The 26,062-nt window shown below is 43.4% G+C and overlaps 1 protein-coding gene across 3 annotated transcripts in view; it reads right to left on the reverse strand.

Annotated features, from left to right (window-relative positions):
- Window positions 1-26,062, reverse strand: part of RERE (arginine-glutamic acid dipeptide repeats) — a 378,810-nt gene that overhangs the window by 160,296 nt on the left and 192,452 nt on the right. For all 3 annotated transcript variants that reach the window (XM_059716439.1, XM_059716437.1, XM_059716438.1), the window contains exons 4-6: window positions 12,685-12,790; window positions 10,546-10,642; window positions 5,170-5,274 (exon numbers count right to left, since the gene is read on the reverse strand). In XM_059716439.1, the coding sequence (XP_059572422.1) occupies window positions 5,170-5,274; window positions 10,546-10,642; window positions 12,685-12,790 (308 nt within the window). The remainder of the gene's footprint in view (window positions 1-5,169; window positions 5,275-10,545; window positions 10,643-12,684; window positions 12,791-26,062) is intronic.

Genomic DNA, 26,062 nt, shown 5'->3' on the forward strand with positions numbered 1-26,062 from the left:
GCCAGAAAGCCAGCAACAGGTAGAATGGCCAACATCAATAAGACCTTGGGTGCCCAAAGGAGGGGTCATAAGGGCATTCATATAGGATGTGGTAAGCCATCTGAGCTTGAGCAACACTGCTGCAGCCAGTGCCAGTGGAGATGCTCCAAGAGTGCATGCTCACCTTAAATCGTTCAATGCCCGTTCTGAGATGGTTAAGAGCAGTCCAGGCCAAGCAGGGCAGCCTCCAGCCTGAGGGGCAGAAGCTGGTGTTGGGGATGAAGTTCTTTAGCCACCAAATTAAAGGAGCATTGTGTGCCAGAACAAACTTGTTTTTCTCTCTTCAGAGACACGTACGCACTGTGTTGCATGCTCGCTCTCTCTAGTTGGACAATGGGCCAAGGGAGGAACGAGTGGTTTTGTGAACTGGGAGGGAGCACACTGAACACGGAGCTAACAGAAGTCAAGTTGTTAGTGCAACAGTGCGCCTTGCTTCTTGTTTTTACAGGCTTAGCTGAATTCCAGCTCATAAATGACAAGAATGGCTACTTAGTTCAGGCCAGCGTAGTGCCTGTTTTTGTAAAATGGTACATCAGTTCCAATTTGCTTTGCCTATTAATGCTTCTTGAGTAGAATTCAATAAGCCTTTGTGAGCTTTGTAAACCCATTTTGTCGCACGCGCACTTCAGACGACGTAAGAAGTAAAGCTCCATCACCTCCACTGGCCTGCATAAAACCCTGCACAGGTTCAGACAGAGCAGAAAAAGTTGGGCTCTGACAAGGGGAGACAACACTGGAGAGAAATTAAAAAAAAACACTTCCAAACAAAAGCCTGAGAGAGAAAGACTAACTGTAGACAGCAAGGTTTGGAAAGGAGTATGTTAACCCTTTCATCTCATCCTCTATTTAGGCTTGGACATCTATATGAGCTATAGCCCCTAGCACTTGTGCACCTCCGGGTGATTTTAAAGCTTGGTTACTTACAAAACAAAAGACAACCTAACTTTATGAAAGTATTGTTATCCAACACCAAAGATTACTATGGAAACTTCAGTGCAACACTTAAGATATTCTAATCAATTCAAAGTAACTCAAGTTTTGAACAGTTTTATACAAATGTAATTAGCAACAAAATAGGAGGTCATCACTGACCATCTGGTAATGCAAAGAGCAGCCCAAATCCTGAAATCTGTAGACCCTCAAAGAGTTCAGTGGAAATCCAGGGGCCAGATTCTAGCCCACTTCTTACACACATAAAAAGGCTGTAAGGGAATAAAGTGCGATTCTATTCCTCCCTGTTTCAATGCCAGAAAAATAATTAAGGCAAAATGGTGGGTGCATCCTCTTCCCTCTAGCTGCCTTTCAGCGATTTACTCTTAAAGGTAAGATGACGGTGAGTTACAAAAGTAGGTGCATTGATGGATTTTCAGAGACTTGAACCAGGTAAAATAATGACATGCAGATGCCTAATACGTGGAACAGAATCTGGCCACAGCCTGGGACGGGGAACACGCTACAGCATAGGAGCTTAGAAATAAGCAAACACACATTCACAAGCACTGAAAATGCAAACGTTTCATGTGACTGACTCATTTCAAAGTTAGCTTATTTAGCTGTAGTTAACAGCTAATAAATTAAATAAGCTACTGAACTTTTAGCTTGCTGATTTCCAACTTTGAATCAAATTGGGTGCTTCTGAGAAGCCAAGTGAAATGGGGTAGAATTAACATTGCAAAGCTCACCGACAGCTGTAACTTTCTCTGGATGGACATACTAACCATGTTTCTAAAACTGGTTTTGAAATGTCACTGGGCATGAAAATAAAAGGACTACTGTACAGATTTTCTCCTCCCTCTTCCCCCATGCATTTCTTCTCTAACAACTACTTTATTTAGCTTCGTTATTGTGAAGTGCTTGGCATGACATGTACATCCTTTCCGAGTTTGTTGCATAAGTTCAGTGGATACATTCCAGATCCAGGAGTATTGGAATTATATTTCAGACCTATCTACTGACTTGTTTAAGTAGTCAATATGAAGGTGGATAACTTTGCTACACATATTCAAGACTAATCTTTTATTCTGAGATTAGTTTTTCCCCATTCACCTGCGGTCAACCAGTAAAGTGCAACATGGAATCACTTACAAGGATGCGCTGGACAAAACTGTCCAAGATACAGTTCGTGAAGTAAAAAGCAACTTGAAAACACAAGTCACCTTTGGAACTACAAGATGATCATCAATAAGGCTGCCCTGATTTTTCACCTTACAAAATCCCAACTCAGCAGGTTCTTAAAAAGAAAATATAGAACCGTACTTCCTCTCCTTTAAACACTGTGGACACTCGTGGACAAGAGGGTTCATCAATCACTCCTCCACCATGAAACGTTTGGGTGTTTCTTTTAAAATACTACAGCTTTACACTTTTATGGTGCACTTGTGATGTATACACCCTGCAAAGGTTTTACTGCCTGCTGCACCATAAAGAATAAATGAGAATTTGCTTCCTGTTATCTTGCTCTGGATGGTTCTCCAAGAGCAAGCAAAAACAGCTGAATTCTCAGCAGGCTGAGCTGTGTCTTAGTTCTGGCAAAGCACAAAAAAACTTGTCTTCAGCAGTAAATAGAACAAGCTCTGTAAGACAAATACACATGCTGTATCACGTGTGTGTTGAATACTATACAGACGGTGTCTAAAAACAAAGTATAAAAACTATTTTCAAGTCAGACACCCCTTAGCTCAGGACTAGTTCTCTGATTAAACACCAAAAAAAGAAAGTAAACATACACTTCTTTGTAAATTATGATAAAAAAACCAAACTTCCGAAACTTTGGATTGCTCAGCTGAGTGAGATGGTCATGTGAGTAAATAGGGCTACTGTATGATATCCATTTGCATTATAAACAGGACCCAATCGGATCATAGGACTCGGCTTTTTAACTGCATCTGAAGAGAACGTTGCACATTCATTACCACCTGAAAAAAGAAGTTGGATTTCACCAACTTGACTGTTGGATTTTACTAACTCATCTTAACCCACCCACAACTTTTATCCTAGCAGAGGTGCCGTGCAATGCTTTCACCTTCCCTGAATAAGGCTCTACTCCGAGCTGGTTAATCAAGGTAAAAGGACCTGTGAAACACTTGGAAATTTGAAGTTGCGATTAGATCAGAATTAGTAGAAACGTTCAAGCCAAACCTGAACCTAATTTTCTTGTGTAAACAACAGCTAAAAGGCACTGATCAAAAACTGAATATGCTCTGAGAAACTAGCATTTCAAAAGAGTTTCTAGCTGGATCCAATCAGACAAAAAGCACATTTGGAGAGCTGGCTTTTCTACATAATTAGCTGATTACTTTTTCAAAGCACTATACAAGTCTAACAGTGCTTTGCAGTGTCATTACTCCATTCATCTTCTCAGCATCAGTCATTTTCAAACAACCACGAGAAACTCAGCAGCTGCTAGCTCTATACAGAAAGAAGGGTTTAAAACTGCACTGCACTGCTTTGGGCCACACAAGGGGCATTTCTCAAGGGAAGCCATCAATTGCTATCAAACCAGAACAGAAATATTTCATCTGATATTCACACCTCCCACTAAAAATTAAAAGCCATTAAAAAAGCAATCAAAAATGAAGTAAAGAAGTGTGATGTTTAAGTCAACACCTCTTGAATGTCAATCACAAAAGGTATATCATGACAACAATAATGCAGACCTTGTCAATTTATACTGTTCAAATAAAACAGAGGAAAAGCTGTTTATGTTCTCAAATGCAGTACAGTGAATTAGAAGACTCTTGTAAACATCACATGATTTTTATGCCTTTTTCCAGAGCTCCTTGCCGCCACCGGGATACACAGCACTTCAAGGCCTGTTACTGCAAACATCCCTTCTGAATGTAGGGGCTGCTAAACCGAGTCAACTGAGCGGTCCAGCCAGTCTGATACCTAGACTCAGACATGTGGTCTGTGTAAGAGGCATCACAGAAAGGTACAGGAAACGTCATGACACAATTAATGCAATGATCTGCCCACATAGGGTGCATCTTGGTAACTGCAGACAGATGGTGGTTGGGTTTGTAAGCCTAAAGCAAAGATCTGTGCACTTATAAAACTTTTAATCTGTAATGTAACAATGGATGTGCTTATTACCTACATAAATGTCTAATCCCTATTTAAATCTTACTTGCCCTCAACATAATGATAGCAAGTTTTACAGGTTACTTGTTCTGCATAAGAAAACGACATCCTTCATCAGGGCATAATTCCCACTTGTGAGTCACTCCCCCTGGAAGCACATGGTTGCAGGACAAGGTCCCTCCTAGCTCTTTAAGACAGCATGTGTAAAGCATCACCTACATTTACAATACTATTCCCATTTTGTGTAGCTTCAGAGAGCTGCACAGAATGACAGGAACATGCTGAATGCACCTTCCTTCTGACACGCACCTGTTTTTAAATAGATTTTGATTTGCATTTCTGTCCAGCTCTCTCCAAATTAGCACAAGGTCAGGATAGTTAGCCTAAAGGTACTTTCTTACCCAGTTTACAATGAGCTGCCTCACTTGCAGAAAATCACGGAGACATCTTTCAATTGACATGTAATTTCAATGGCGTTTACAAGAAAAATGTGTTGGTGTTACTAGCAATACACTATAAACCCACTGGGGGACTTGCAGATTCCTGCTAACTCTTATTAATTCTCCCAAGAACTCCCTTTTAACCATATTTTTGACAAAATACTTTGAAGGCACATTCTCTCTCCTATTAAATGTCAGGAGTTCCTGTGGAGCCTTGCCAGCCACTGTTTATTTTTGCTCAATATATAGACAGTATCAATATTTCCTTCCCCCAATCTTATTTCCCCCTTTCCCAAAGATATTTCTTCTCTTACTACACAGATCTCTGCTAGTCTTTCCAGGAAAAAGATGACAGATAAAACTTTCAGTAGTATTTCTAGCGGGCATAACAATAAGTGCTATCGGCGACTGCCACACTCCTCAATTAGAAATTGCTGTTTTATCTTTTATATGCAACAGTGCATTTCTGCAAATGTGACAAATTTCTCCTTCAGTACCACACTTGATACCTAGGCTTTGACTTTTCCTTCCTGTGGTAGAGACCATATTCCTACCACGCAAGTCTACAGTAAAGCTTTCCCTTAGTGGGATGAGGAGTTGCCTCACTTACCTCGTCTCTGGATTGTAGCCCAATATGTAGAAAAATGAATCCACTCGGGCTTTAAACTCTCTAGCAGCAAATATGTCAGAAAAATGGGAGATGTTACACTTCCCTCTGAAAGAAAGAATACATTGTATTAGAATCTCATGCTGAACAGTTCAATTAAATAAGTACCTCTTTATTTTGAAGACAAGCCCAGAGCTGCCATGTGCACTTTCAACACTGATGTCACCAACATCCATGCAAACTATTCCACTGATGTCAATGAAAGATTCAGTTATTATACAGCCCTCAAAAGGTACTTGACAACCATTCATTAATTTTTGTTCAGCCAGAAGTCAATCTGAGGCAGTCACAAATGAACAGGATACACTTCTAATACAAAACCTGCCCCCAAATGCAATATATAAGAATAATTATCTGGGGTTTTTTAACCAACTCTGTAAGGCAGCATTATAAAACTCTACTATTCACCTAGCTGAAAAACTATATGCTTGGTTTGTTTTTGTTTTTAAATGGGAAAGTGAATCATCAGTCTTAATCACCACTCTTATGAGGCTGGAGTGTGTTTTCGTGTTTCAGCAGATACATTTTCACATCAGTTTGCAAGACTGCAATTCTTATTATTAGACTGTAAACAATATGGAAAAAAGGAGTTCTGACAGCACCGTCACTTCACTGGGAATAACACCAGGGCAAATCTTATTCCTTCTGTCCAAAGACTGCCTAGACAGAGTTAATATAGGATAAATATTCCCCAAAAAGACCCATATAGTTTTCTTTAACTTATAAAAATTCACAAGGACTTAAAAAATCTTTATTAAATCTACTATTATTATCTACATTATTTATGTTCTAAGTTAAGGCTCAGACCAGCACCAAGGCAATAAAGGGGCACGCCTCTTCCTTCTTGGGCGCTCGTTGGCAGTGTTCGTGAGAAATCCTGGTTTACACATATTCTACAATTCTCCAAATGTTCTATAGATGTCTGCACACCAGTGGAGACACTGAGTCACAAGACTTTCTTTTCAGCAGTACTAAAATCTAACATGAATATATGGAGCATTTCCTTTCATTTGAATCATTCTGACCATTCATTCCTCTAGATCAGGGGTTCGCAACCCATGGCCTAGATCCAGCCCATGAAACAGTGTTATCTGCCGCAAAGGGCTATCCGAGGATTCAAAAAACTGGCAACAGGGCAGAGGTTGTCCTCTGTCCTCTATTGATATGAAACCTGATGCCGTTATATTCTCTATTTTTCTCTTCAAGAGGACAGAGGACAACCGGACTGTCCTCTATGATGGCCACCCTAGATTAGAGGTGCAGGGCTGGGGCAGCCACTCCTCTGTTCCATGCGTCTAAACGGTAGAGCACCACTGCCCTAGATGGACCACCAATTAGTTATACCTTCATTTCATTACACCCAAAGTTCTTCAGCTTTGTAGCAGCTATTATGTAGTAGTTGGTCCTATTTTACCCACTGGGATTCTGAGTTCCTTCGCCTGTTTCTGGTTTTTGTAGAGACAGTAATAGCTTTACACTGGAAAACTGATCAGCATGTCACTGGGTTTCTCTCTGCAAACCTTACATGGGCAAAGCTCTGTTGAAAACAAAACAGCTACATCTGTCAGGTTTCTCCCAAAGCAACATTTTTATATCCACATATTATTGCAAAAGGAAGATGACTAGGTGACCAGTCTTGAAAATTTACTCATGTGAGTATTCTCAGAGAATTCAAAAGAACAACTCTTGTGAGTAAGGGCTGCAAAATTGGATGCTGAGATTGCCTCCTTATAAGTCAACTCCCTTGGCAGCCATGCTCTAGAACAGTAATTTTCAACCATCATGCTGTGAAATCCTTTCAAGGGTGCCATGCAACGTTAGCACTGTTAGATGTGCAAACACAAGTAGCAAGATAAACCCAGATATTTCAAATGGGAATCCACAGGTGCCTATACACGTGCACTGAGGCTGCTCCAACGTGCTGTAATTACAATGAGTCAGAGCAGACTCAATTAATTGAGTCTGCTGGAGAGTGGTAATTACCACACTCCAGCAGACTCCAGTGGCACGTGCATCAGCGTCCCTGCTCTGCAAAATGGCAGTGGGGGTGCTTCAACTAAAGCTCGTTTGATCAACTTTAGTTAAAGTGCTCCTGCCACCATTTTTCAGTGCAGGGTTGCTGACACATGTGACACTCCGGGCACCTTAATCAGAGTGGCTCTCTGAGCGGCTCCAATTAAAGCCAACCCCCTCCCTGAGCACGTGTATAAACACCCCAAGTATTAAAAACATTCTGACCTTGTGGTTTTTTCTAAGATCTTTGTACCAGAATCGCTCGAGTATTTTTCTGCAGTCAAAAACAGTAAAAATGAAGAGCTGGCAATTGGCATATCAATGTGTGCCTTGATTCTAACAAAGGGTGCCTTGAGTTTAAAAAGGCTGAGAACCACTGCTCCAGGGTCATAACACTAATGTATTTTTGGACAGCTGCTGTCAAATTGCAATGGAACATTACCACGGTCTACAGCTGAGATCAACTGTTTGGCCTGACTGAAGCACTGACAAGCCCGTTCATCACTTCGTTTCATCTTAATTTCTTATAAACAGAAACAAAGATTTTTTAAAAATGGCAGCTCTTCTGCTCTCTTTCTTCACAGTTTCCTGTAGCAAGATCTTCAGTGTTTTTCCTATAGAAAACTCTCTGACAGAGGAGAGTAGAAGAACTACCGTATTTGAAATCTGTGGGGGTTTTCTGCAAGAATTAAGATACAGGGAAAGCGATAAATTTTAAGGCAGAAGAAATTTAACTTTCCCTTATATAATGCCTTAGCAAAATTCACCCGAACCAGTAATTAATAACTAGAATCCAAATCTGCTTCTCGCACAATATGGATTTACCCCAACTCCCGAAAACAGTACAGCCTTTCATATAAGCAGGACCAGGTATTGCTACTCATTTCAGGTAAAAGGGACTTGTGTTTAGGACACGCTGGCATAGGGCTCCACAAGCACTTTCCACTTAAAATGTTATACTGGTTACAGTGTGGGACTGGGAGTTGGGAGCACTGGTTCCGTTTTCACACCGGCTTACTGCATGACCTTGGACAGCCATCTGTTTGTGGAGGGTAAGGTAATGATCTAATTTATTACTAAATTAGAACTCAAAGTCAGTACTTCCAGACCTCCCCATGTTTTCAGTGTATTTTTTTTTTGTTACTCCAGTTGTAAGATCATCAGAGCAGTCAGTCTTCTCATATCGGCATCTTGCATGCACCTGTGACAATTACCAGCACGTTCTGCATTTCCTCCCATACAACCTATACCTTTTTCCTCAAAATCAGTCCCGTCCCATCCCCCAAAACTAACATATTAAGCATGGAAGCCCAGGACAGAAGCACCCAGCTTTGACGACAGCTTCAACAGTGCAGCAGCTACTGAGTTACTGTTCAGGCAGTTGAGGGAGTAAATTGTCTTAATGGCTCATTGTTCTTCACTCCAGTGGTGCTAAAGATCCTCTCTCCTTTTTAATGGGCTCGACATTCAACTAATCAAGTTAACCTTTCTTAGTGCAATTTTGCTGTCTGCTTCTGGTCTCTCTCTCTCTTCCTGTTTCAGAACCTTGGAGACACTTTACTTGTTTTCAAAAGCATAGATCCATGCAGGGGACTTGTCTGCACCAACAACTAGAGTTTCAGCTTTAGTTAAGCAGGAAAGAGTGGATGAGTCTGCTAAAGACCTGCTCTATGCAGCCATAACTAAATCTGGAAAAGTGTTTTCTTCTTTATACTGCGCCTTTCAAAAACAAGGTGCCTGTTATATTACAGGCCATGTTGTTGGTTAGAAAATATGGTAATAAAACGCTACTAGGTAGAGGAAGAGTGGAAAGAACTGGTTCGGCTCCTGATTTTTCAAACAGATTATTTGCCTGAACGTCAGCATTTAGAAACGTGACCCCCCTGCAAGTTCAGCTGCATTTTTCAAAGGGGTTAATATTAAAATGTAGCTCATAAATATACATGCAGTCACTGCCACAAATGCACGGGGAAAACCAGAATGAGAATTAAATAAGCCAACAGGAAATTCAGTCACAACAGTCATTTGAAAATATTGAAGTATTTTGTAGCACAAGGCTGATGTGCCGGATTTAAAAAAAAAACTATAACTGCTTGCATTTTATTCTGTTATCACTTTGTTTTGGCTTTTTAAAATATTTGTTTAGGTTTTGTTTTCTCTTATAATGGGAGAAGAGAGGCAACACAGAGGAAGAGCATCTCAAATACTCTCAGAGAAAATTCCAAACACGTTTCAGTTTCCTCAGTGTCTAAGCTGACAATTAAATTTTCAAGCCTGGTTCCATCAAGCCAGCCAGCCTCACATTAGCTTGCTATCCTCTCTAAGCATGCCAATTTAATACTAGAAGGGTACCTTCCTCGAGACATAAAAAGCACTGTGGAGTTTCAAGAGAAGATTACAGTACGCCATTGGAATTTTCTGACTTTATCTAAAACCCTGTAATAAGTCGTATCAAAGATTTTTGTTCCCCTCCCCTACAGCAGAGGTTGCAGCTAATTTGCCTTGAAGAAAGTGGCTTCAGCAAAGTGGCTTTGAACAAAGAAAATGTCTCCAGATGGTTTGAGTGAAACACCATCTGAGCATTATCATCTGGGAGATTATTCGGTTCACATTTTGACAATATCCATGCACGTTTTGGCATGCTGAAAAACTGCTGAAAAATAATGTCTTAGTGTTTCTATTTGAAAACATTTTTAAATAATTGTGTCTTTTCTCTGCCTGGTCAGAGGTTAGCCACTTAAGATAAAATCTAACTGGGTAAAGAGAGCAGCAACCCTGGGGAAGGACAGATAGTACAGAGAGACCAATGCAGAGGTTTGCTACCGCCTGTCTGTAATAGCAAGCTTTTAATGGAGCTCTCAACTGAGCTTCAACAATGACTTCTGCCTCAGAGCAAAAGTCTTTAATGCAATTTATCAGGGCTGCACTAACAGTCACATTTGCAAAGGGAGGTTATTGTTAACGGTGAAATGAAACAGAGAGGAGGGAAGGTGACTATTTCTGCAACAACTAGCAATAATCTACAATTGCAATGATGGAAAACAGTACCCTCCGAGCAGTGCACACTAGCCGAGATTAAAATAAGATTTCAGAATCGCAGCTTCTTTTCAAATTAAAACAGATAACGCAAGTTAATTATTGCCCGAGATGGGAAGGAAGCTGAGAAGTATGCTAATGCTCCCCAAACCGGAAAAGACACAAAAAGGCAGCTCTTCCTCTGTGTTAACAGGTTTTCATTTGGTTGGGGTTTTTTTTTAATTTTACAATCTTTCTCTGGGATGCTGCACAGGGTCCTCTGCAACTTACCTCAGGGCAGCAGCATGGTACGTGTCAACGTAATCTGAAATGAAGAGCTCTCGATTCTTGATCACTGGGTCTGTGATAACAAGCTCTCGTCCAGAGTCTGCAAAAAGAAAATGACACACCGGCTGCAGAATCCCAAACCAGCTACCTCTGCAGTTTCCCAGGCTCTTTGTAGATTGAAGCCTGAGGCTAACACAAACACACAGAGTTGCCAATATGTCCACATTATCCTGATGTTTTAATCATTTGAATATAGTTTTTCTATGGTTCTCACTATAGGCATATCTGAGGGCCTCACAGATGATAAAAAAACTTGTACTTGCCATACCAGTCAGGCATGGTAGCAACGTTTCCCCCAAATTCTACAAAGGGCTCGCTCATAGAAACCCCAGCACTTCGCATCTCCTAAGCGGCGTGCTAGAGAGAAACAGATTGTCTGGGTACAACTGGAAAAAAGTGCCTGGTCTATCAGGCTCTACTGGGTGAGCACCTTCCTCCACAGCCCCTCTCCCCACATCTGCCATGTCTATTATACACAGTTTTCTATATGAGCCTTTTTGATCAACATTTCTATCACCTTCTATGGCAGAGAGAGAAAAAATAGTGAACACTAATGCTACTAACATGGGGGGTTCCTCGTTTTTGTTCAACGACTATCCTATAAAGAAGATTTATTTTTAGTTCTCTGCCTCCACCTCCCTCACCCCCCACCTCTCTCTCCCACCACCCGAAAGCATGAACTATTAAAACAACATCCATTATGGAACTGATCCAGAAACATCACGAGTCACCAACTCTAATTTTTTTAAGTAACTTAAACTTCTATGCCCCTGAGCTGATTTCACCTCAACCCTTCACCAAGTCCTGTCTCTCTCTTCACTAAGCAATGAATGGTATCACTGAGCTGTGATGAACATTTGCTTTCTGGTTTAAAATGGGAATAAAACTCCAGTCCTATGTAAAATCCTAAATGCAACCTTAGTTGTTGGATCACTAATGACATCTTTACAATCCCAACTTAAACACATAAAAATACTTTTTATATGCAGACAGTGTTACATAATCAAAGCATTAAAGTTACGAAAACATGTTGGCTTTCCCATCATGCTTACAACTCCAACATTACATATTTAAACGGGACCAGTAAATACTGAGGCACACAAAAGCGCTCCTCATCATGTCACCAGTAAGGAGAAAATCTGCATAGATCTGTAATGCTACGTGCCATCTGTGCAGATATTTAAAACACAATTGTATATAACAGTTCACCTCCCAAGATCTTCACTGTTTTAGAGACGGCCTCAAAGAACTTCCCAGGTTGCAAAAGTGAACCAAGTTTTACAGCTGGCCGGGGTGGGGAGAATTATCCTGGAAGCCTTAAGCATTCCTCTTTCAGACACCATTAAGGAAACCAATGTTTATTATTTAATTCAAAAAAGAAGGGGGAAACCAGTTAGTACTACAATGTGCATTTCCTTGGCAATGTTATCTGACAAGCCTTAACATGATAGGATAAAGCCAAATTAAATGTAAGCAATAATTCAAAATCGCATTATAGTATGGCAGGGGCACCCCAAAGTAAAAGGGGCTCTTGATTCATCCTTAACGTACCTTGATCTAAATGGTAACTATGTGTGATACCCCAAAAGCACTCAAGAAAGCCCAGTAATTTTATCAGTAAATTCTTTCCAAGTAAAGCAGCAAGGTGTTTTTAGTAATATTTTTTATTGGACTAACACAATGGGAGAGTTTCCAAAAGCTTGTTTAACATTTCTACCTATGATAAAAAGATATTACCCAAAAAACAAAACAAAACCCTCTTGCTTATTGTACATTCCCTGGACTATCACAGCCACAACATCACATTTAGCTTTTCAAGTAGGACATTAATTCAGTTACAATATAGTATAAAAACCGTAGCCGAGATGCATCAACCTGCAGCTATTGCTAGGGATGATATGCAAAGCGAAGTAGACCACAGTTGCCAAAAGACATCATCTTTCGTGTTTTAGCATGTTGTTCACATTGATCGTTCCTTACCTGGTCCAAACGTTTTCCACGGACCGCTCAACATAACCACACGACTCCAGTTAAGTCCTGTACAAAAATAAGTTACGGCTGACGCTATAGAGCATAACTTACCATTCTCATTGTGTCGGTCCTGAACCAAATGCTGATAGACTGAATCTGGGACTTCAGACTGGCGATAGTACCATTTGACATTCATAAGCAGATGGTCCCGTTTACTCTGAAAGAGAAAGTCTAAGGCATTACTGAACAGGAATTCAGATCTTGGCTGCCACAAAAATCTTCCAGAACTCAAGTAACATTGAGCTAAATCTGAATTAAGGAAAATCAAAAATATTTCCATGACAATGAAACCCAGGGGCAGTAGTACTTGTGGCACATGTGCTTTCCAAGCTGAATAAGACTAAAGAAAATGAGCATGCCATTCACATCCATGTGACTCGGGCTATGTACACCTGACTAAACGCACCAAATCATCGAAAAAAATCTCAACAAAAAGAACCATACAAGTAACGAGGTGGCAGTGTCCTTAGCCTCAAACAGCACCACGTCATCTTCTGATCCATCGACTTTTGACAAACCAGAAGCAATTTTAGCCAGACACAAGAGGAGAGAATCACTTCCAGCGGGGCTACTTGTGAACAGCAGTAAAATGAAGATCCTGGAAACCCCCCCAGAGAGGCTGCTTTACCCATTGTGTTGTGGATTTTCTCTTGCATCTTTTTTATGCCCAGAAGAATGGGATGTTGCACATTAATCCCAACATTTAGAGGGTTGGCATATTTAAATGCTTTAATAAAGTCAGATTTGGAAATTCACCCAGAACAATATCCTCACTGAACTGGTGCTACTTTCTTCAACAATCCAACTACTGGTTAGCCCCTTCTTAATCCAAAATTAAAATGTAAATACCGTGCAATAAGAGAATAATTTAAAAAAAAAAAAGTGATTGCACACACAAGAGTCTTAGCTCCGGTGAGCCTTTTAAACCATGGCTAGCTAGTCTTTTCCACCACTCCTGAACACTTAAGGAAACACAGCAAGGCCTAAAGGAAAATTAACATTCTTTCAGAGTGAGGCAACTGCAAGCAGAGTGTTTATTTTTTTGCACTGCGGCTCTCACACCACTTCCAGAAGTGCCCTTAAAAAATGCAAATTTAAAGTTAAAATCATACATGGATTTTTTCCGTCAGGAAGTTCTTGCTGTCCTTCCAGCCCACATTCGCTTGTGATAGCAATGTCTGTGATTATTTAATCAAAAACACACAGGTCTTCCAATTACACACGATTCTCTAAGCCAGTGATTAAAAAACACATGTAATACCATTAAAAAGCCAGCTAGTGGCAGCATTGTGTCAGAAAATGGACCCACACACAGCAATAATACCGTGTGTGCCATACACCATAAACCTTAGAAACATTAAAAAAAAAACACCCCACAAACAGCAATGAAAATATGTCCAGGCTTTATAAAAGAATCTGGATTTTATTACAGTTTTAGAGGAATAGCATACCTGCACTCAAAGATAAAAAAAAAATGTGTTTGATGCATGAACAAACCAAGTCTGGGAGGCAACAAGAATTCTTGCTGCCTTTCAAACCCATAAGTGATCACTGACTGACATGACTACCTTGAAATAAAAACCTAGGCTGCCTAGCCTTTATGAAATGTCTCTCTTTTTTAAAGAAAGGAAGCATAACTGTGGGTCTAAAGGTTATGTTGTCCCTTTAATGCAAGTGCATCATTTTCCTGCTGCTAATGAGAGTTGCGTGCAAGCAGTGAGGGGGAAAGGAAGGTTAGTAGGCAGTAACATCAATTCTTTGAGAGTTCGCTCTGGGAATTCCCAGTTGGAGGATACGTACGCTGGCCTATTCCTGCTAAGCTTTACCAACTTTCTGCTCCAGGTTTCCAACCACTCCCCACAGAAGAAGAGGTTGAGAAGTCGTCTCCTACCAGCTCAGTCTCCTTCAGAGGACAAAACATCCCAAGGATGAAGGGGTGATATTTGAAAGGAAGTGTGAGCATGCAGAGGCAACTGCTTTTAAAAAAAAAAAAAATGTTAAGCATCCTTCCTTCAAGGTGGCCTCTGCATATTTCCATCTGTGGGATCTAGTGAATGCTCTAAACCTCCATGCATGATGAGTTGGATTTAGATGGAAACAGTGCAACTACCCTGCACGGTCCCCAGCCACGACATATGCCCAGTTGAGGAGCGGTGGAAAGCAAGTAGCAGTCCCCCGGGTTTCTAAGATGACACTCCAGAGGGTAACCTGACAGAGCAAGCTAACAACCTGAGACAATCCATTGTGAATAATGCATATAATCTGTACCAGCGCTCTGCTAGATAAATATGGGCTAAACAGACTTTAGGTGACTTTCCAAACACCATAAACCAGTTCACACCAAAAATCAATGCTCTCAAAATATCGGATAGAAAGGATGTTTCCCCAATGCTAATTTGGGATATCAGTGGCCTGATATAAGTGGAACACTGAATGCTCTTAGGTAAAAATGCTGGATGACTGCAAAAGCTAAGGTTTTTTCCCCGAAAGACGGCCGTGAAAGGGGTTCAGAGAGAAGGAGAAGAAAAGAGGTCAGCGGCAAACCTGCAACCTGTTCCTCCAGCAAATATAATTGCAAATTAAAACACTCTCTTCTGAAGAGACAGAACTTTGAGCACTCTCTCAAAGGTTAAAAAGGTATATCCAACATCAAAATTGAGATCTCTTGTGAGAAAGGCTCTCTGACTGGTGGACACATTAACCAGTCCTCCAAGGAGTCTAGCAAGAACAGGAAAGCTGAAGACTTCACAGTTGACATTTGGTGGTACAGCAGATAAGGACACACTGACTGATGACAGACAGGCTTGGGACAAATACTTTAAAAACACCAGAGAGTCCAAAAAAAATGAATGAAATGATGGCAGAGCATGGGAATAGGCTGTTATCTGCTGACCCAAAAGACAAGGCTGTTTCCAACTGGGGGAACATTTGAGTAAGAAAAAGCTTTCTTGGGTTACAGCAAGACAGTCTACAGGCTATATCAGAAGTTAGCCATGTGTGGCAAAGTGGGACTCCCCAACTAGCCACAGTGCTAGTTTCCCCACTGGCCTTTGGGTATGCCACCCACCTGACTCGCCTGCCATGCCTTGTTGTTAATTAATTAGGATATTAATTAAGGTGGGAGGCTGCCCATTCTTGCCCTGATACCAGGGGGTGCTATCTGCGGCTCCGTTCCTCCCCTACACCGCAGCCCAAGCCTGGCATCCAGATGACAGTGCTCCCAGCCTTCAGCCGGACCAAGCTTAGGCCTCAGACACGCACACATTCATACCACCATCCTCTCACTAGGGCCTCTCACTCCACCCTCTCTCACAGGGTCTCTTTCATACATCAACATCTTATACTGCCTTGCTCCCTCTTGGAGCAGGCCCTCAGGCTTTACCAAGTTCATACCTTGGGTGGCAGACACCGTCTTTTTGGGCCTTTCCCGCAACCCTCACCCGGGTAGTGGCAAATTACCCGACCGGGTCTAAACTTGCTCTGACCCCTTCCGGGGGCAACTTTATACATATAAACATACTGGGCTCTCAGCCCTCTGGTTCTTCTCCCCCACCGGGGTCCCTCCTCTCTGCTCCCTTTCTAGGGCACCCCTCACCAGGGTGTTCTTATCCCACACCACGACTGGTGCTCCGGGGTCTCGCAGGGATTCTCACTCCCTGCCCCCACCCAGAGCAGCAGGTCTCTGTGCTCACCTATAGCTCTTACTTTCGACCCACTTGACCTCCTAGCAGTGGAGGACTTACCGAGGTCAGGACTCACCCCTCACTCTCGGACTGAGCCCCCTTACTCAGCCTCTGGCCCAAACTACTGCCTCAGGCATCCGGAATCATACCTAGGCCTACTCCCTTCACTCGGGGCCGCAGGGCTTCCCTCCCTGGTGGGCTCAGGTGGCCATAGCCATGCCTGGCCCCAACTACATCTCCTCAGGGTCCTACACCCCACAGGGCTCAGGTGGCCGCAGCCGTGCCAGGCCCCCACTCTTCCTCCGCAGGGTCTTACTCCCCACAGGGCTCAGGTGGCCTCAGCCATGCCTGGCCCACTACCACCAATGTTGCATGACTCACCTGAAGGTGAGGGCTAGGGTTAAGGTGCCCTTACTCACCTTTCACTGGGGTAGTAACTGGAAACTGGTATTTCCTGGGGGCTCCCAAGCCACTGAGAGCCCCACCAGGCCACCCGCTCCCTGCAGGGTGCAGTTTTAGGTCATGCCCAGGACCAGGAGCCTCCTAGCCATCCCCTACAGCTCCTCCCTTACCTCCAAGATTGTTATGGAGCCTTGCAGCCAGGCAATGTTCCTGCCTGGGCTGCCAGCAGCGAACTGCCCCATTTATATGGGTGCCCACAGATCTAAAATGGCCGCTGCAATCAAGCACCTGCTGGCTGCTTGGCTCCACTCTTAAAGTGGCAGGCACCAACAGTGCCCTGCCACACCATGCCACATCATTAAGATTGCTAGGTGAAGTGACTGCAGAGTAAAATGCAGAATGAGACCATCTGACTGTGAGGTTGGTATAGGATGCAATACAGAATCTGTAAAGCCAGTGGATTCCACATTTGCTCTACCTAAGCTGGAGCAATACATGTATATCTTAGGTGGTTTTACTCCTTAAGGGTTTGCCTTCAGAAGGAAGGTGGCTGGGAAAGTGTGTAGCCCCAAGAAAACCAGACCTGTTACCTATCTCCTGTTTAGAAAAGGGCTTCATGTGTGCCTCGGGCACAGGAGGTACCCTGGCACATCAGGCTGATGACAGAAGCCAGGGACCCCAGAGCCTTCCTTTGGAGAAGTGCTGGATGGAGATTACAATTGCAGCACTGAAGACTTCTGTTCCCTTTCTCCCACCTTTGCAGCATGGGAACAGGATCCTGAACCAGGAATGGACGCAAGGCCCTTCCTGCTTCACAGACCTCCATCAGAAAGCCAGCTGGGAGTCAAGTGTACTTGTACTTTTGTGCCCAAACCACAGAAGGCTCAGCATGAGAAACAACTCTCTGGGGAAGAGCCTTCCTCAATGGCACAGCAGGCAGTTACACATACAACCACAAAGACAGGTCATAAAACATGCTGCTCTTTAAATCCACTTCCCTCCCCCATGTCCCTTTATATCTAAAACTGCAACAGAACAGAAACTGCCTGCAAATGCCCACTTTAAAAACCAGAGGCAGCACTAGAGCAAGAAGTCAGTAGGCAAGCTTTGGACCAAACAAACAAGGAAAAGATTTCCTGGCACACAGCAAAGCCAGCCAGCGAAGGAAGGAAGTGAGGCAGTTAAGAGTGCATGGCCTTGCATAACCTCAGCTCAGCCCGCTCAGTGCTGTGAAGGGTACTGCTGTAATCCCAAAGGGCGCTGCTTCCTTAGAAAACTCCTGGAGCTCAGCAGCACTGCAGGAGAGGACACCTCACAAGTGGGGATATGGAGAGAAGGGGTTCATAACAGTCTTGTTTAATCTCCACTATGCTTATCAAGGGCAAAGAAGTCATGTTAACACACAATAGGAGCAGGAGTCTGGATAGCTGGGCTCTGCTCCAGATCTGGGCACAGATCATCTTTGCAATCTTATCCAAGTCACACAAACAACCTCTCTCTCTCTGCCTCAGTTTCCCAAGGGACATCACATAATTATCAAATGATTTCTTTAACAGGGGTGTTGCAATGTCAGTTAGTGTTTACCAAGTACTCTGAGATATTTGGAGAGAAAATACCAGGGAAGGTCAGAATGCAATGTCTTGCACTGAGGCATGCGGGCCTTGCCCATTCTTTTCCTAAAGGAACCAGGAGGGGTTTTTACTGGCTTGTTTTTAAACAAATCCATGACTGGTGCAATGCCCTGTTCCTGCTGCTCACAGGCTGCCACACCCAGGAAATCCAGGACATCATTTTCTAATTTGAAAATAATGACAAGCAAAGTAAGAAAATGATTGTAGGGAAGTTTGAGGGCAAGCCTGAAGGAAAAGGGGCATATTTACTCAGACCTTTTTACCAACAGAAAGCCAGAGGCCTTAAAGGTTTAGCTTCATCCTGAGTACACAATGGCCTAAACACTAAGGCCCCCTCTACACATTACAGTTATTACACAATTAGTTGGTTAATTGCACAATTAACTGAGACCAGCTATAAGTGCAAAGTGCTTATCACACCATAAAAAGGTCTAACCAGCTATAAAGTTAGACCTCAAAAACGTGTCCTAACTTTATAGCTGGTTGCTATCCAGCTTTAATCTGCCCGTTTAGCAAGGTCTGCCCATGTGACTGGCAGCGTCATCAGCTGAATGGGCTCCCAGCCGTGGGGTGCTCCATGCACAAGCCAGGACTGGGAGTCCTGCACCTGCTGCAATTGCTCAGCTATGGGGGCACACCATGCACCCCTAGGACTGGGAGATCCCAGTGGAGTGCCCCCACGGCTGAGACATTGCAACAGCTGTGGTCTCCCAGCCGCGGGGGTCTGTGGAGTGCCCTAGTGCCCAGAAGCCCCCTCATCTGAGGGCAGGAAGGTGCGATGTACGTGTGGCATGGCAGGACGCATGACTGCATAGCTCATGCATTAGATCCCATTGCGCCTTTACCTGCACGTGTGAAGGGGCCCTAATACAAATTAAGATATTCCAGGTTCTTCGAAGGATGTGAAATGCTTGTTCACGTCCATCTACCGAGGATTCTTTCCCATGTCCGCTGGTTTCTCTTGCTTGTATTTTTTTTTGTTTTCCAAACGTAAAAATATATATATTCAAGGTCTACATCCTCACTGCTTCCCCAGCTACTTTATTACAACTCAACAGTTTCAACAAGAAGTGGCACAGAGATCCAGGTCAGCATGAATAACAGGAGGCAGCAATCTCCAAACCCCCAAAGCAGCATTTAAATGAGACTCTAGAAAAGGCCACTGCAATCTGTGGGCCTGATTTAAAGAGAACAAAAGTTTAAGAGGTGAAGATGAAACCTTGACTGTAGCTCATTTCCAATTTTGTTGGTTATTTCCTCTGCAATTAACATATTGAGGAGATCTCAATACATCTTAACATTTAGAGTCAGTGCTTCCCAAACTTTTCCTCAGCATGACCCCATTTACAGCCCCCTTTCCTCAACAGGACTCCATTTTCTCAGCGTGGCCACTCATTCCCAAACCACAGCCCTCCACCCCCGTGAGGTGCTCCAGGGCTGGGGCCCACAGCACCCTACCCCCAAGCAGCGTTTGAGCCCTGCTACCCCCCCACCCCAGGGGCTCCGCAGCCCAGCAGGTGGGACCCAGCACGGGAGGTAGTGCCATGTTGCTACCAAGATGAGGCACCCCCACTGCCCTTCCAGCAGCAGCTGGGGGCACAACTCCATGCCACTGCTGCTGCCGTGCCCCATCTTGGCAGCTGTGGGGGCGCGCCACTACCTCCTGTGCCGGGTCCTGCCTGCTGGCCTGTGGAGGAGGCTCCTGCCCAGAGCTGGTCCGGCCCTGCTGCAGCCCCACACCTCACTGTAGGTGCAGAAATTTGGGGGAGGGGGCACATGCACACCCTGCCACATCACCTTGGCACCCCTGCCCTGGTGCCTTGTGCTCCCCCACCGCCCCGCCACGTTGCTTGTGCCCCCTCCCCACCCCCAGACTCACCTGGAGGGAGCTGCTCTCCACTGCTGCTTGGCTGACATGTGCATGTACACATGTACATGGCACTCCCCCCCCCCCCCCCCCCAAGTCCAATCTCCCTCTCCCGCTCCCCCCAGCAGCCCAGATTGCTGCCAGCTTGCAAAGGAAAACCCACATTTCCCCACATTTTTCTCCTTTAAAAGAAGAAATCCATGATTTTCTCCGTTAAACGAAAACCCTATTAAAGGAGAAAATACAGTTTTTCCATAGTGAATGGAAAACCCAGATCCCTGTTTATCGTGACCCCATCCACTGATGCTGTGACCCCATCTGGGGTCACAACCCACAGTTTGGGAACCACTGTTCTAAGCGACGGGTCAGCCCACTTTTCAAAAAAAAAAACTCCTTTTTTTTTTTTTTAAATGAAGAAAGAGAAAGGGTTTCCAATATAACTTCTTCCTCCGGCTTTGCCGCTTTGTTGCTTGGTTGTAGGAACGCATGTTGTAGAACTCTTCCTCTGACTTCTTTGGCAAGTCCCATGCCTCAGTTCCTTCCATGTAAAAATGAAGATAAATGCTTTATATGAGTCTTGTAAAGATTCAAGTGCTTTGAAGTGTTTACGTAAGCGCAAAGTATTATCAAGTGTTATCATGAATTCACCCATAGCGATTATCTGAACTCTGCCCTACTACGCAACTCAGTACAGTGCAGCTGTATGGAGACCTCCAGGCTTGCTTCTACCACCTAAGACTGAGGAAGTATTTCCAGGACAAGGAGCCATGCAACAATCAACGTGCCACAGATAAGACCCATATAAAGCCCAAGGAGGACAGCCCCTAGACTCCACTTGAGGCCTACAGCTGTACTCCGGACCTGCATATAAACCATTTGTTTCCATGCCCATTCGGAGATTCGCAAAATAAATCAATCAAATCAAACCAAACCAAACAAAAAAACCTCACAACAACAGCATTCATGTTACAACCTCAGTCCTGTAGCATAGAGAGCTTTACTCAGCCTTCAAAACAACCTAGATATTATCCTGCAACAAGCTAATAAGGGGGGAGGAGGAGGAGTGCCACTGCTGCTGTGGACAAAGCAGCTTTCGCAAAAGATTTTTTAATCCTTAAAATTTCCCAATATGGAGTTTTACAAACTCCTGAAAGAGGATCGCATGGCACAATGCCAAGAGGAACTAGAAGAGCCTACCTCGGGAAACACAGGAGAGGATTACGGCTTCCACCTCCCAGGAGCCTAGGTCAGGCGATTTTTATTTGTTACTCAAGATCCATAAACCTGGCAACTCAGGACCCTGTTGTCCCTGGCACTGGCACCATCATGGAGGGAGTTTTTGGCTACGCTGACTCTATCCCACTCCCATAGGGGCTCCCATTAACAAGCTTCCAGCTAACACCATATTAGTTACCATGGATGTCACGTCTCTGTACATCAACATCCCCCATGAGGACAGATTATAAGCCATTAAAAAAAAACCCCATTATCGCCAATGAGGACACTGTTTTTGTTTCCATTACACTCTTCCATTTTGTCTTCACACACAACTATTTCAGGATTGGGGACTCCCTATACCAACAATCGAGGGGCGCTACCATGGGCACGTGTATGCACCATTCCCTCCAGTATGACGCCCGTTTCCTCTGTAGCTGCCCTCTTCATGCCCCCGATACGCCCAAGGCACATAGATGACACATGGGAAGGGATCTACAGAAATTTCACCATGTTTTTAACAACTTCCCCCCTCCATCAAACTAACCCTGAAATATTCCAGCCAGCAAATTCAATTCCTAGCCTCTAAAGTGAAGTTTTGGGATGGCTACATTGCCACCACACTGTATTAGAAACCAGCCAACTGCCAGAGCTACCTTCGAGCCACCAGCTTTCGTCGCAAGCACACCATTACATCCGTCGCCTACAGCAGGGGTGGGCAAAATGGCAGATCCAGCTGGCAACTGGACTTCACTTCCCGGCAGCCCCTGCCCGTGTCGCTGTGGCCGGTTTCCATGGAGACCCCAGAAGCAGTGGTGCCGTGACAGCGTGGGGTCACAGTTTCCATGGAGACCGGCACCAGCAGTGCTGGTGGAGCGGGGAGCTGCTCTGGGGCTGGGGCTAGGATCGTGCGCTAATGACGGCGTGGTCTGGAGCCGGGGCAGAGCCGCAATCTGCTGCCTACATGCCCCTGCCCGGGGCGCGCAGGCAGCGGGTCGCAGCTCTGCCCTGGCTCCGGACCACGCTGTCACCACTACAAGATCCCAGCCCCGGAGCAGCTCCCCACCCAGCTGCGCGCCCCGCCAGTGCTGCTGGTGCCCGTCTCCACGGAAACCATGGCCCTGAGCTATCAAGGTGCCGCTGTTCCTGGGGTCTCCAGGGAAGCCAGCTGCAGCGACATGGGCAGGGGCTACTGGGAAATGGAGTACGATCCGGCCCACGAGCTGGACTTTGCCTACCCCTGGTGTACAGCCAATCTTTTCATGGCAATAATATCTACTCTGATCCTACCAACTGGGATGCACACCATCAGCATCTGGAGCAGGGATTCCTACAACTGCAATGCAGTCCCCACACAAGCCAGACTCAGACTTTGCACTGACCTGCTCCAGTACCAACCCTGGGAGAAGGACAACAGACACCTACTGGCCGTCACCTACAGCCACTTTGAACACCTTAGACACATCATTAATGACCTCCAACTCCTCCTGGACAGATGGGGCAATCTGTACATGATTGAATGAATGAGCACCAACCTGACATCAGCTCCAGAAAGACATGGAGTCCTGCAGCAAAACGCTTGAACATCCTTGGACACTATACTGCTGACCTCAGGTTGGCTAGACTTAGGCTGAAAACCTTTCAAAACTGACCTGAACATGAAATTGTGGAGCAAGAAATCACCCAAACTAGATTGTACTAAATATGGCTTAAACAGGGACAACACATTCTTATCCTATAACCCAGATTAGCTTTTGTGACTCCTTTGTTCCTATGGGTTCCTCACTTGTTTGCTCTCCATTCAGATCACTCTCTCCATTCTATGCGCTACTCCGTACGTGGCATTTTACAGCATCCGATAAAAGCTCATGCTATATATATATATATATATATATATATATATATATATATATATATATATATATATACACACATTTATTGTAGTTAGGCTATAAAATACAAATATGCCCTGTCTTCTGCTAAAAAAGAAATTACATCTACATGTCAGGTGAGGCCGTTTATACCATCCTGGTTTCCTACCTTATTTAGCAGTAGGAACTCAGTGTCCCTTTGGGAACTTCTCAGTCTCAATCTAGTACAGTGCTTGGATGGATGCTATTTCATCCACTATGTTCCACAAGGCGGTGGCCTTTTTAACACTACAACATAGTTCAAATGCTCAAATTCAGACTCTTGACCAGGAAGGACATGCAGAGACAAAGAGTGACTTGAGAACTTTCCAGGGAAATGATGATTTGCACTGTACTGAAACCTGCCAACAGATTTTATTGATTCCAACTCTATTGACTCCTTTAGGTTGATAGTTTCAGCATGAAGTCTTCTCCAGGGAAAATATTAGATGGAAAAAAATTAGAAGGATTTCACACCACAGAAAACCTCCATCCTTGAAGTATCCTACACTGCTCACTTATAGGAAATAATACACTTTTAATATACCAAAAACTGGATGTGGAAGGTGATGGAATTTAAATTATTTCATGACATAACCAGATGAAAAGTTTCAAATCCAAGTCCTCTGGACAATCACAGATTCACAGAGATCTTTCACGATACAGAAAAAGATGTGATTTTTTTGTGATTTGAAAGACAAAAAGGAAAGTTATTGCAATAAAGGAGGCATTTAAAATGCAATTTAAAAGAAACAATGGAAAAGAAAAATTACCAGCTGCTGGCCCATCAGACACACGCAAAGCAAATGCCCAAATCTATGTTTCAAAAGGAAAGACCAGCGTAGATCTCAAAATGCTGACTTTTGTTTTCAAGCCTTTTGTATCATGTGGTGCGCTTACATGGCATAACATCCCACCGACACGCAAAAAGCACCAACAAAAATATTGCTGTTTACAACTGAGACGTGCAAATAACCATGTAGACATCAATCCCTAGACAGATGATGCAACTAAAAATATGCTGACATATTAACATGCTGCAATCTGTACTCTACTGATATCAGAAAATATTTTTTCAATCACGGCTCTCCATTAAGTACTTTGTTATTGTAACGGCCGCTTTTTGTCCAATTAATTTAAAAGCTTAATCTTGAAAATCATTCTGAATATCTATTCTCCAACAGTAATGTTTTTTAGTCAACCTGATCGTCCAATCTCACTGGAAATACAGCTTGTCTGTTACAATCTTGTTACTTAGATTTTTATCCTCCATTACACTGAAATTCCTAGACAAGCTGTTTTCCCCGCCAAGTTTCCCAATAAGACTATAGTCATTTACAGAGTAGATTGCAGCGTGAGGTGTCAAGATGCCAACTTCTATGATAGACCTTTTTAATTTTTTTTTTTGGAAGCACGTGTGCACAGCAGAGCAAGCTTCTTCTTGTTAACCAGAACATATTTTACATATATCAGCTACAAACTTTCCATATGAGCACTACAGTGTCAGAAATGTATGGAATTTAGAATCAGCGTGCGTACCGGAAACAGCAAAGCCTTGAAAGTTTTGTTGTGTTGGATCGAAAAGGTATTATTCCCCCCTCACCCCACCTCCCTCCCTGAGCAGACTAATGCTGGAATATTTTAAAATGAGACCATCTACTGCCCTTTCCACAACAACTGCAGATACCTAAAATAACAATTACATCAGACTTGTAAGTGAACTAAAATGACCAATTTGCAACACAAATAGCTAATCAATTTCACAATGAAATCATCTTTTCTTTTCCTTCTTTTCACCCACAAGGTTGAACCATGATCAAAACTGTCTACAAAAGCGCCATCTCTTTTGGATTCAACAGAATTCATTTAACAATTGCAGATGTACCATTTTTAATGTGGTGTTTTTTTAAGCATAGTAATTGCTATTGATATTAAAATCTCACATGATCACATTATCTTCCCCAGGTTTTACACACAAATTGTTCAAATGGTCACAGATGTCCTGCAGATTCTCTCCAAGGATTTAAGTGATATCCATTACTTGCCCTATTGAGATACTATGCTAAATCACAACTAGCTTTGGAACCAATATACTGAACACTGGAGATGACAGATGGGCACACAAGATTGTGAGCAGTAGCTATCTCAGAGAGGTGAAAAACAGGGAAAAGGAATATCCTCTGAGATTCCTTTTCAGCCCTGAAAGCCCTTACACAAAGGCTAAGTCTAGAAAAGGAGATTTTAATGTGGTAAGGATCTGAATAACGACCTCTCTCCCCAAACAAAACACTTTATGCATTGCAATGTACAGAAGTGTTGACCCCAGCAGCCAGATTTTATATGGACATTATCTTTTATTATTGTTAACAAATACAAATCAAGCAGGATCCTCAGGGCAATGGTTGTCCCTGAAAAGGAATCATTTTATGTTTCAGGAAACAGAGTTCTAATTATGCTTCACAACAGAGAAAGAACCTGCTGCTAATCAAAAGGCAGTAGCTTTTGCTTGCTTCACTGATTGATTCCCCCCTTCCCCATGTGTGTGTGCGTCTGTGCAGTGAATTGCTACCAATATTTTCCCTCTTGCTACAGAAGGAACCATGTTAGTATATGTTAATTGTCAAATGAAAGCTAGAAATGGTCTTATTAACCCTCTGAAAAAAAAAAGGGGGGGGAAAAAAAAATTCAGAAGCTGAAGAGACAATGGCAAAAATTCAGATT

Source organism: Alligator mississippiensis, chromosome 13, assembly GCF_030867095.1.
Source record: "Alligator mississippiensis isolate rAllMis1 chromosome 13, rAllMis1, whole genome shotgun sequence".
Classification (NCBI taxonomy): Eukaryota; Metazoa; Chordata; order Crocodylia; family Alligatoridae; genus Alligator; species Alligator mississippiensis.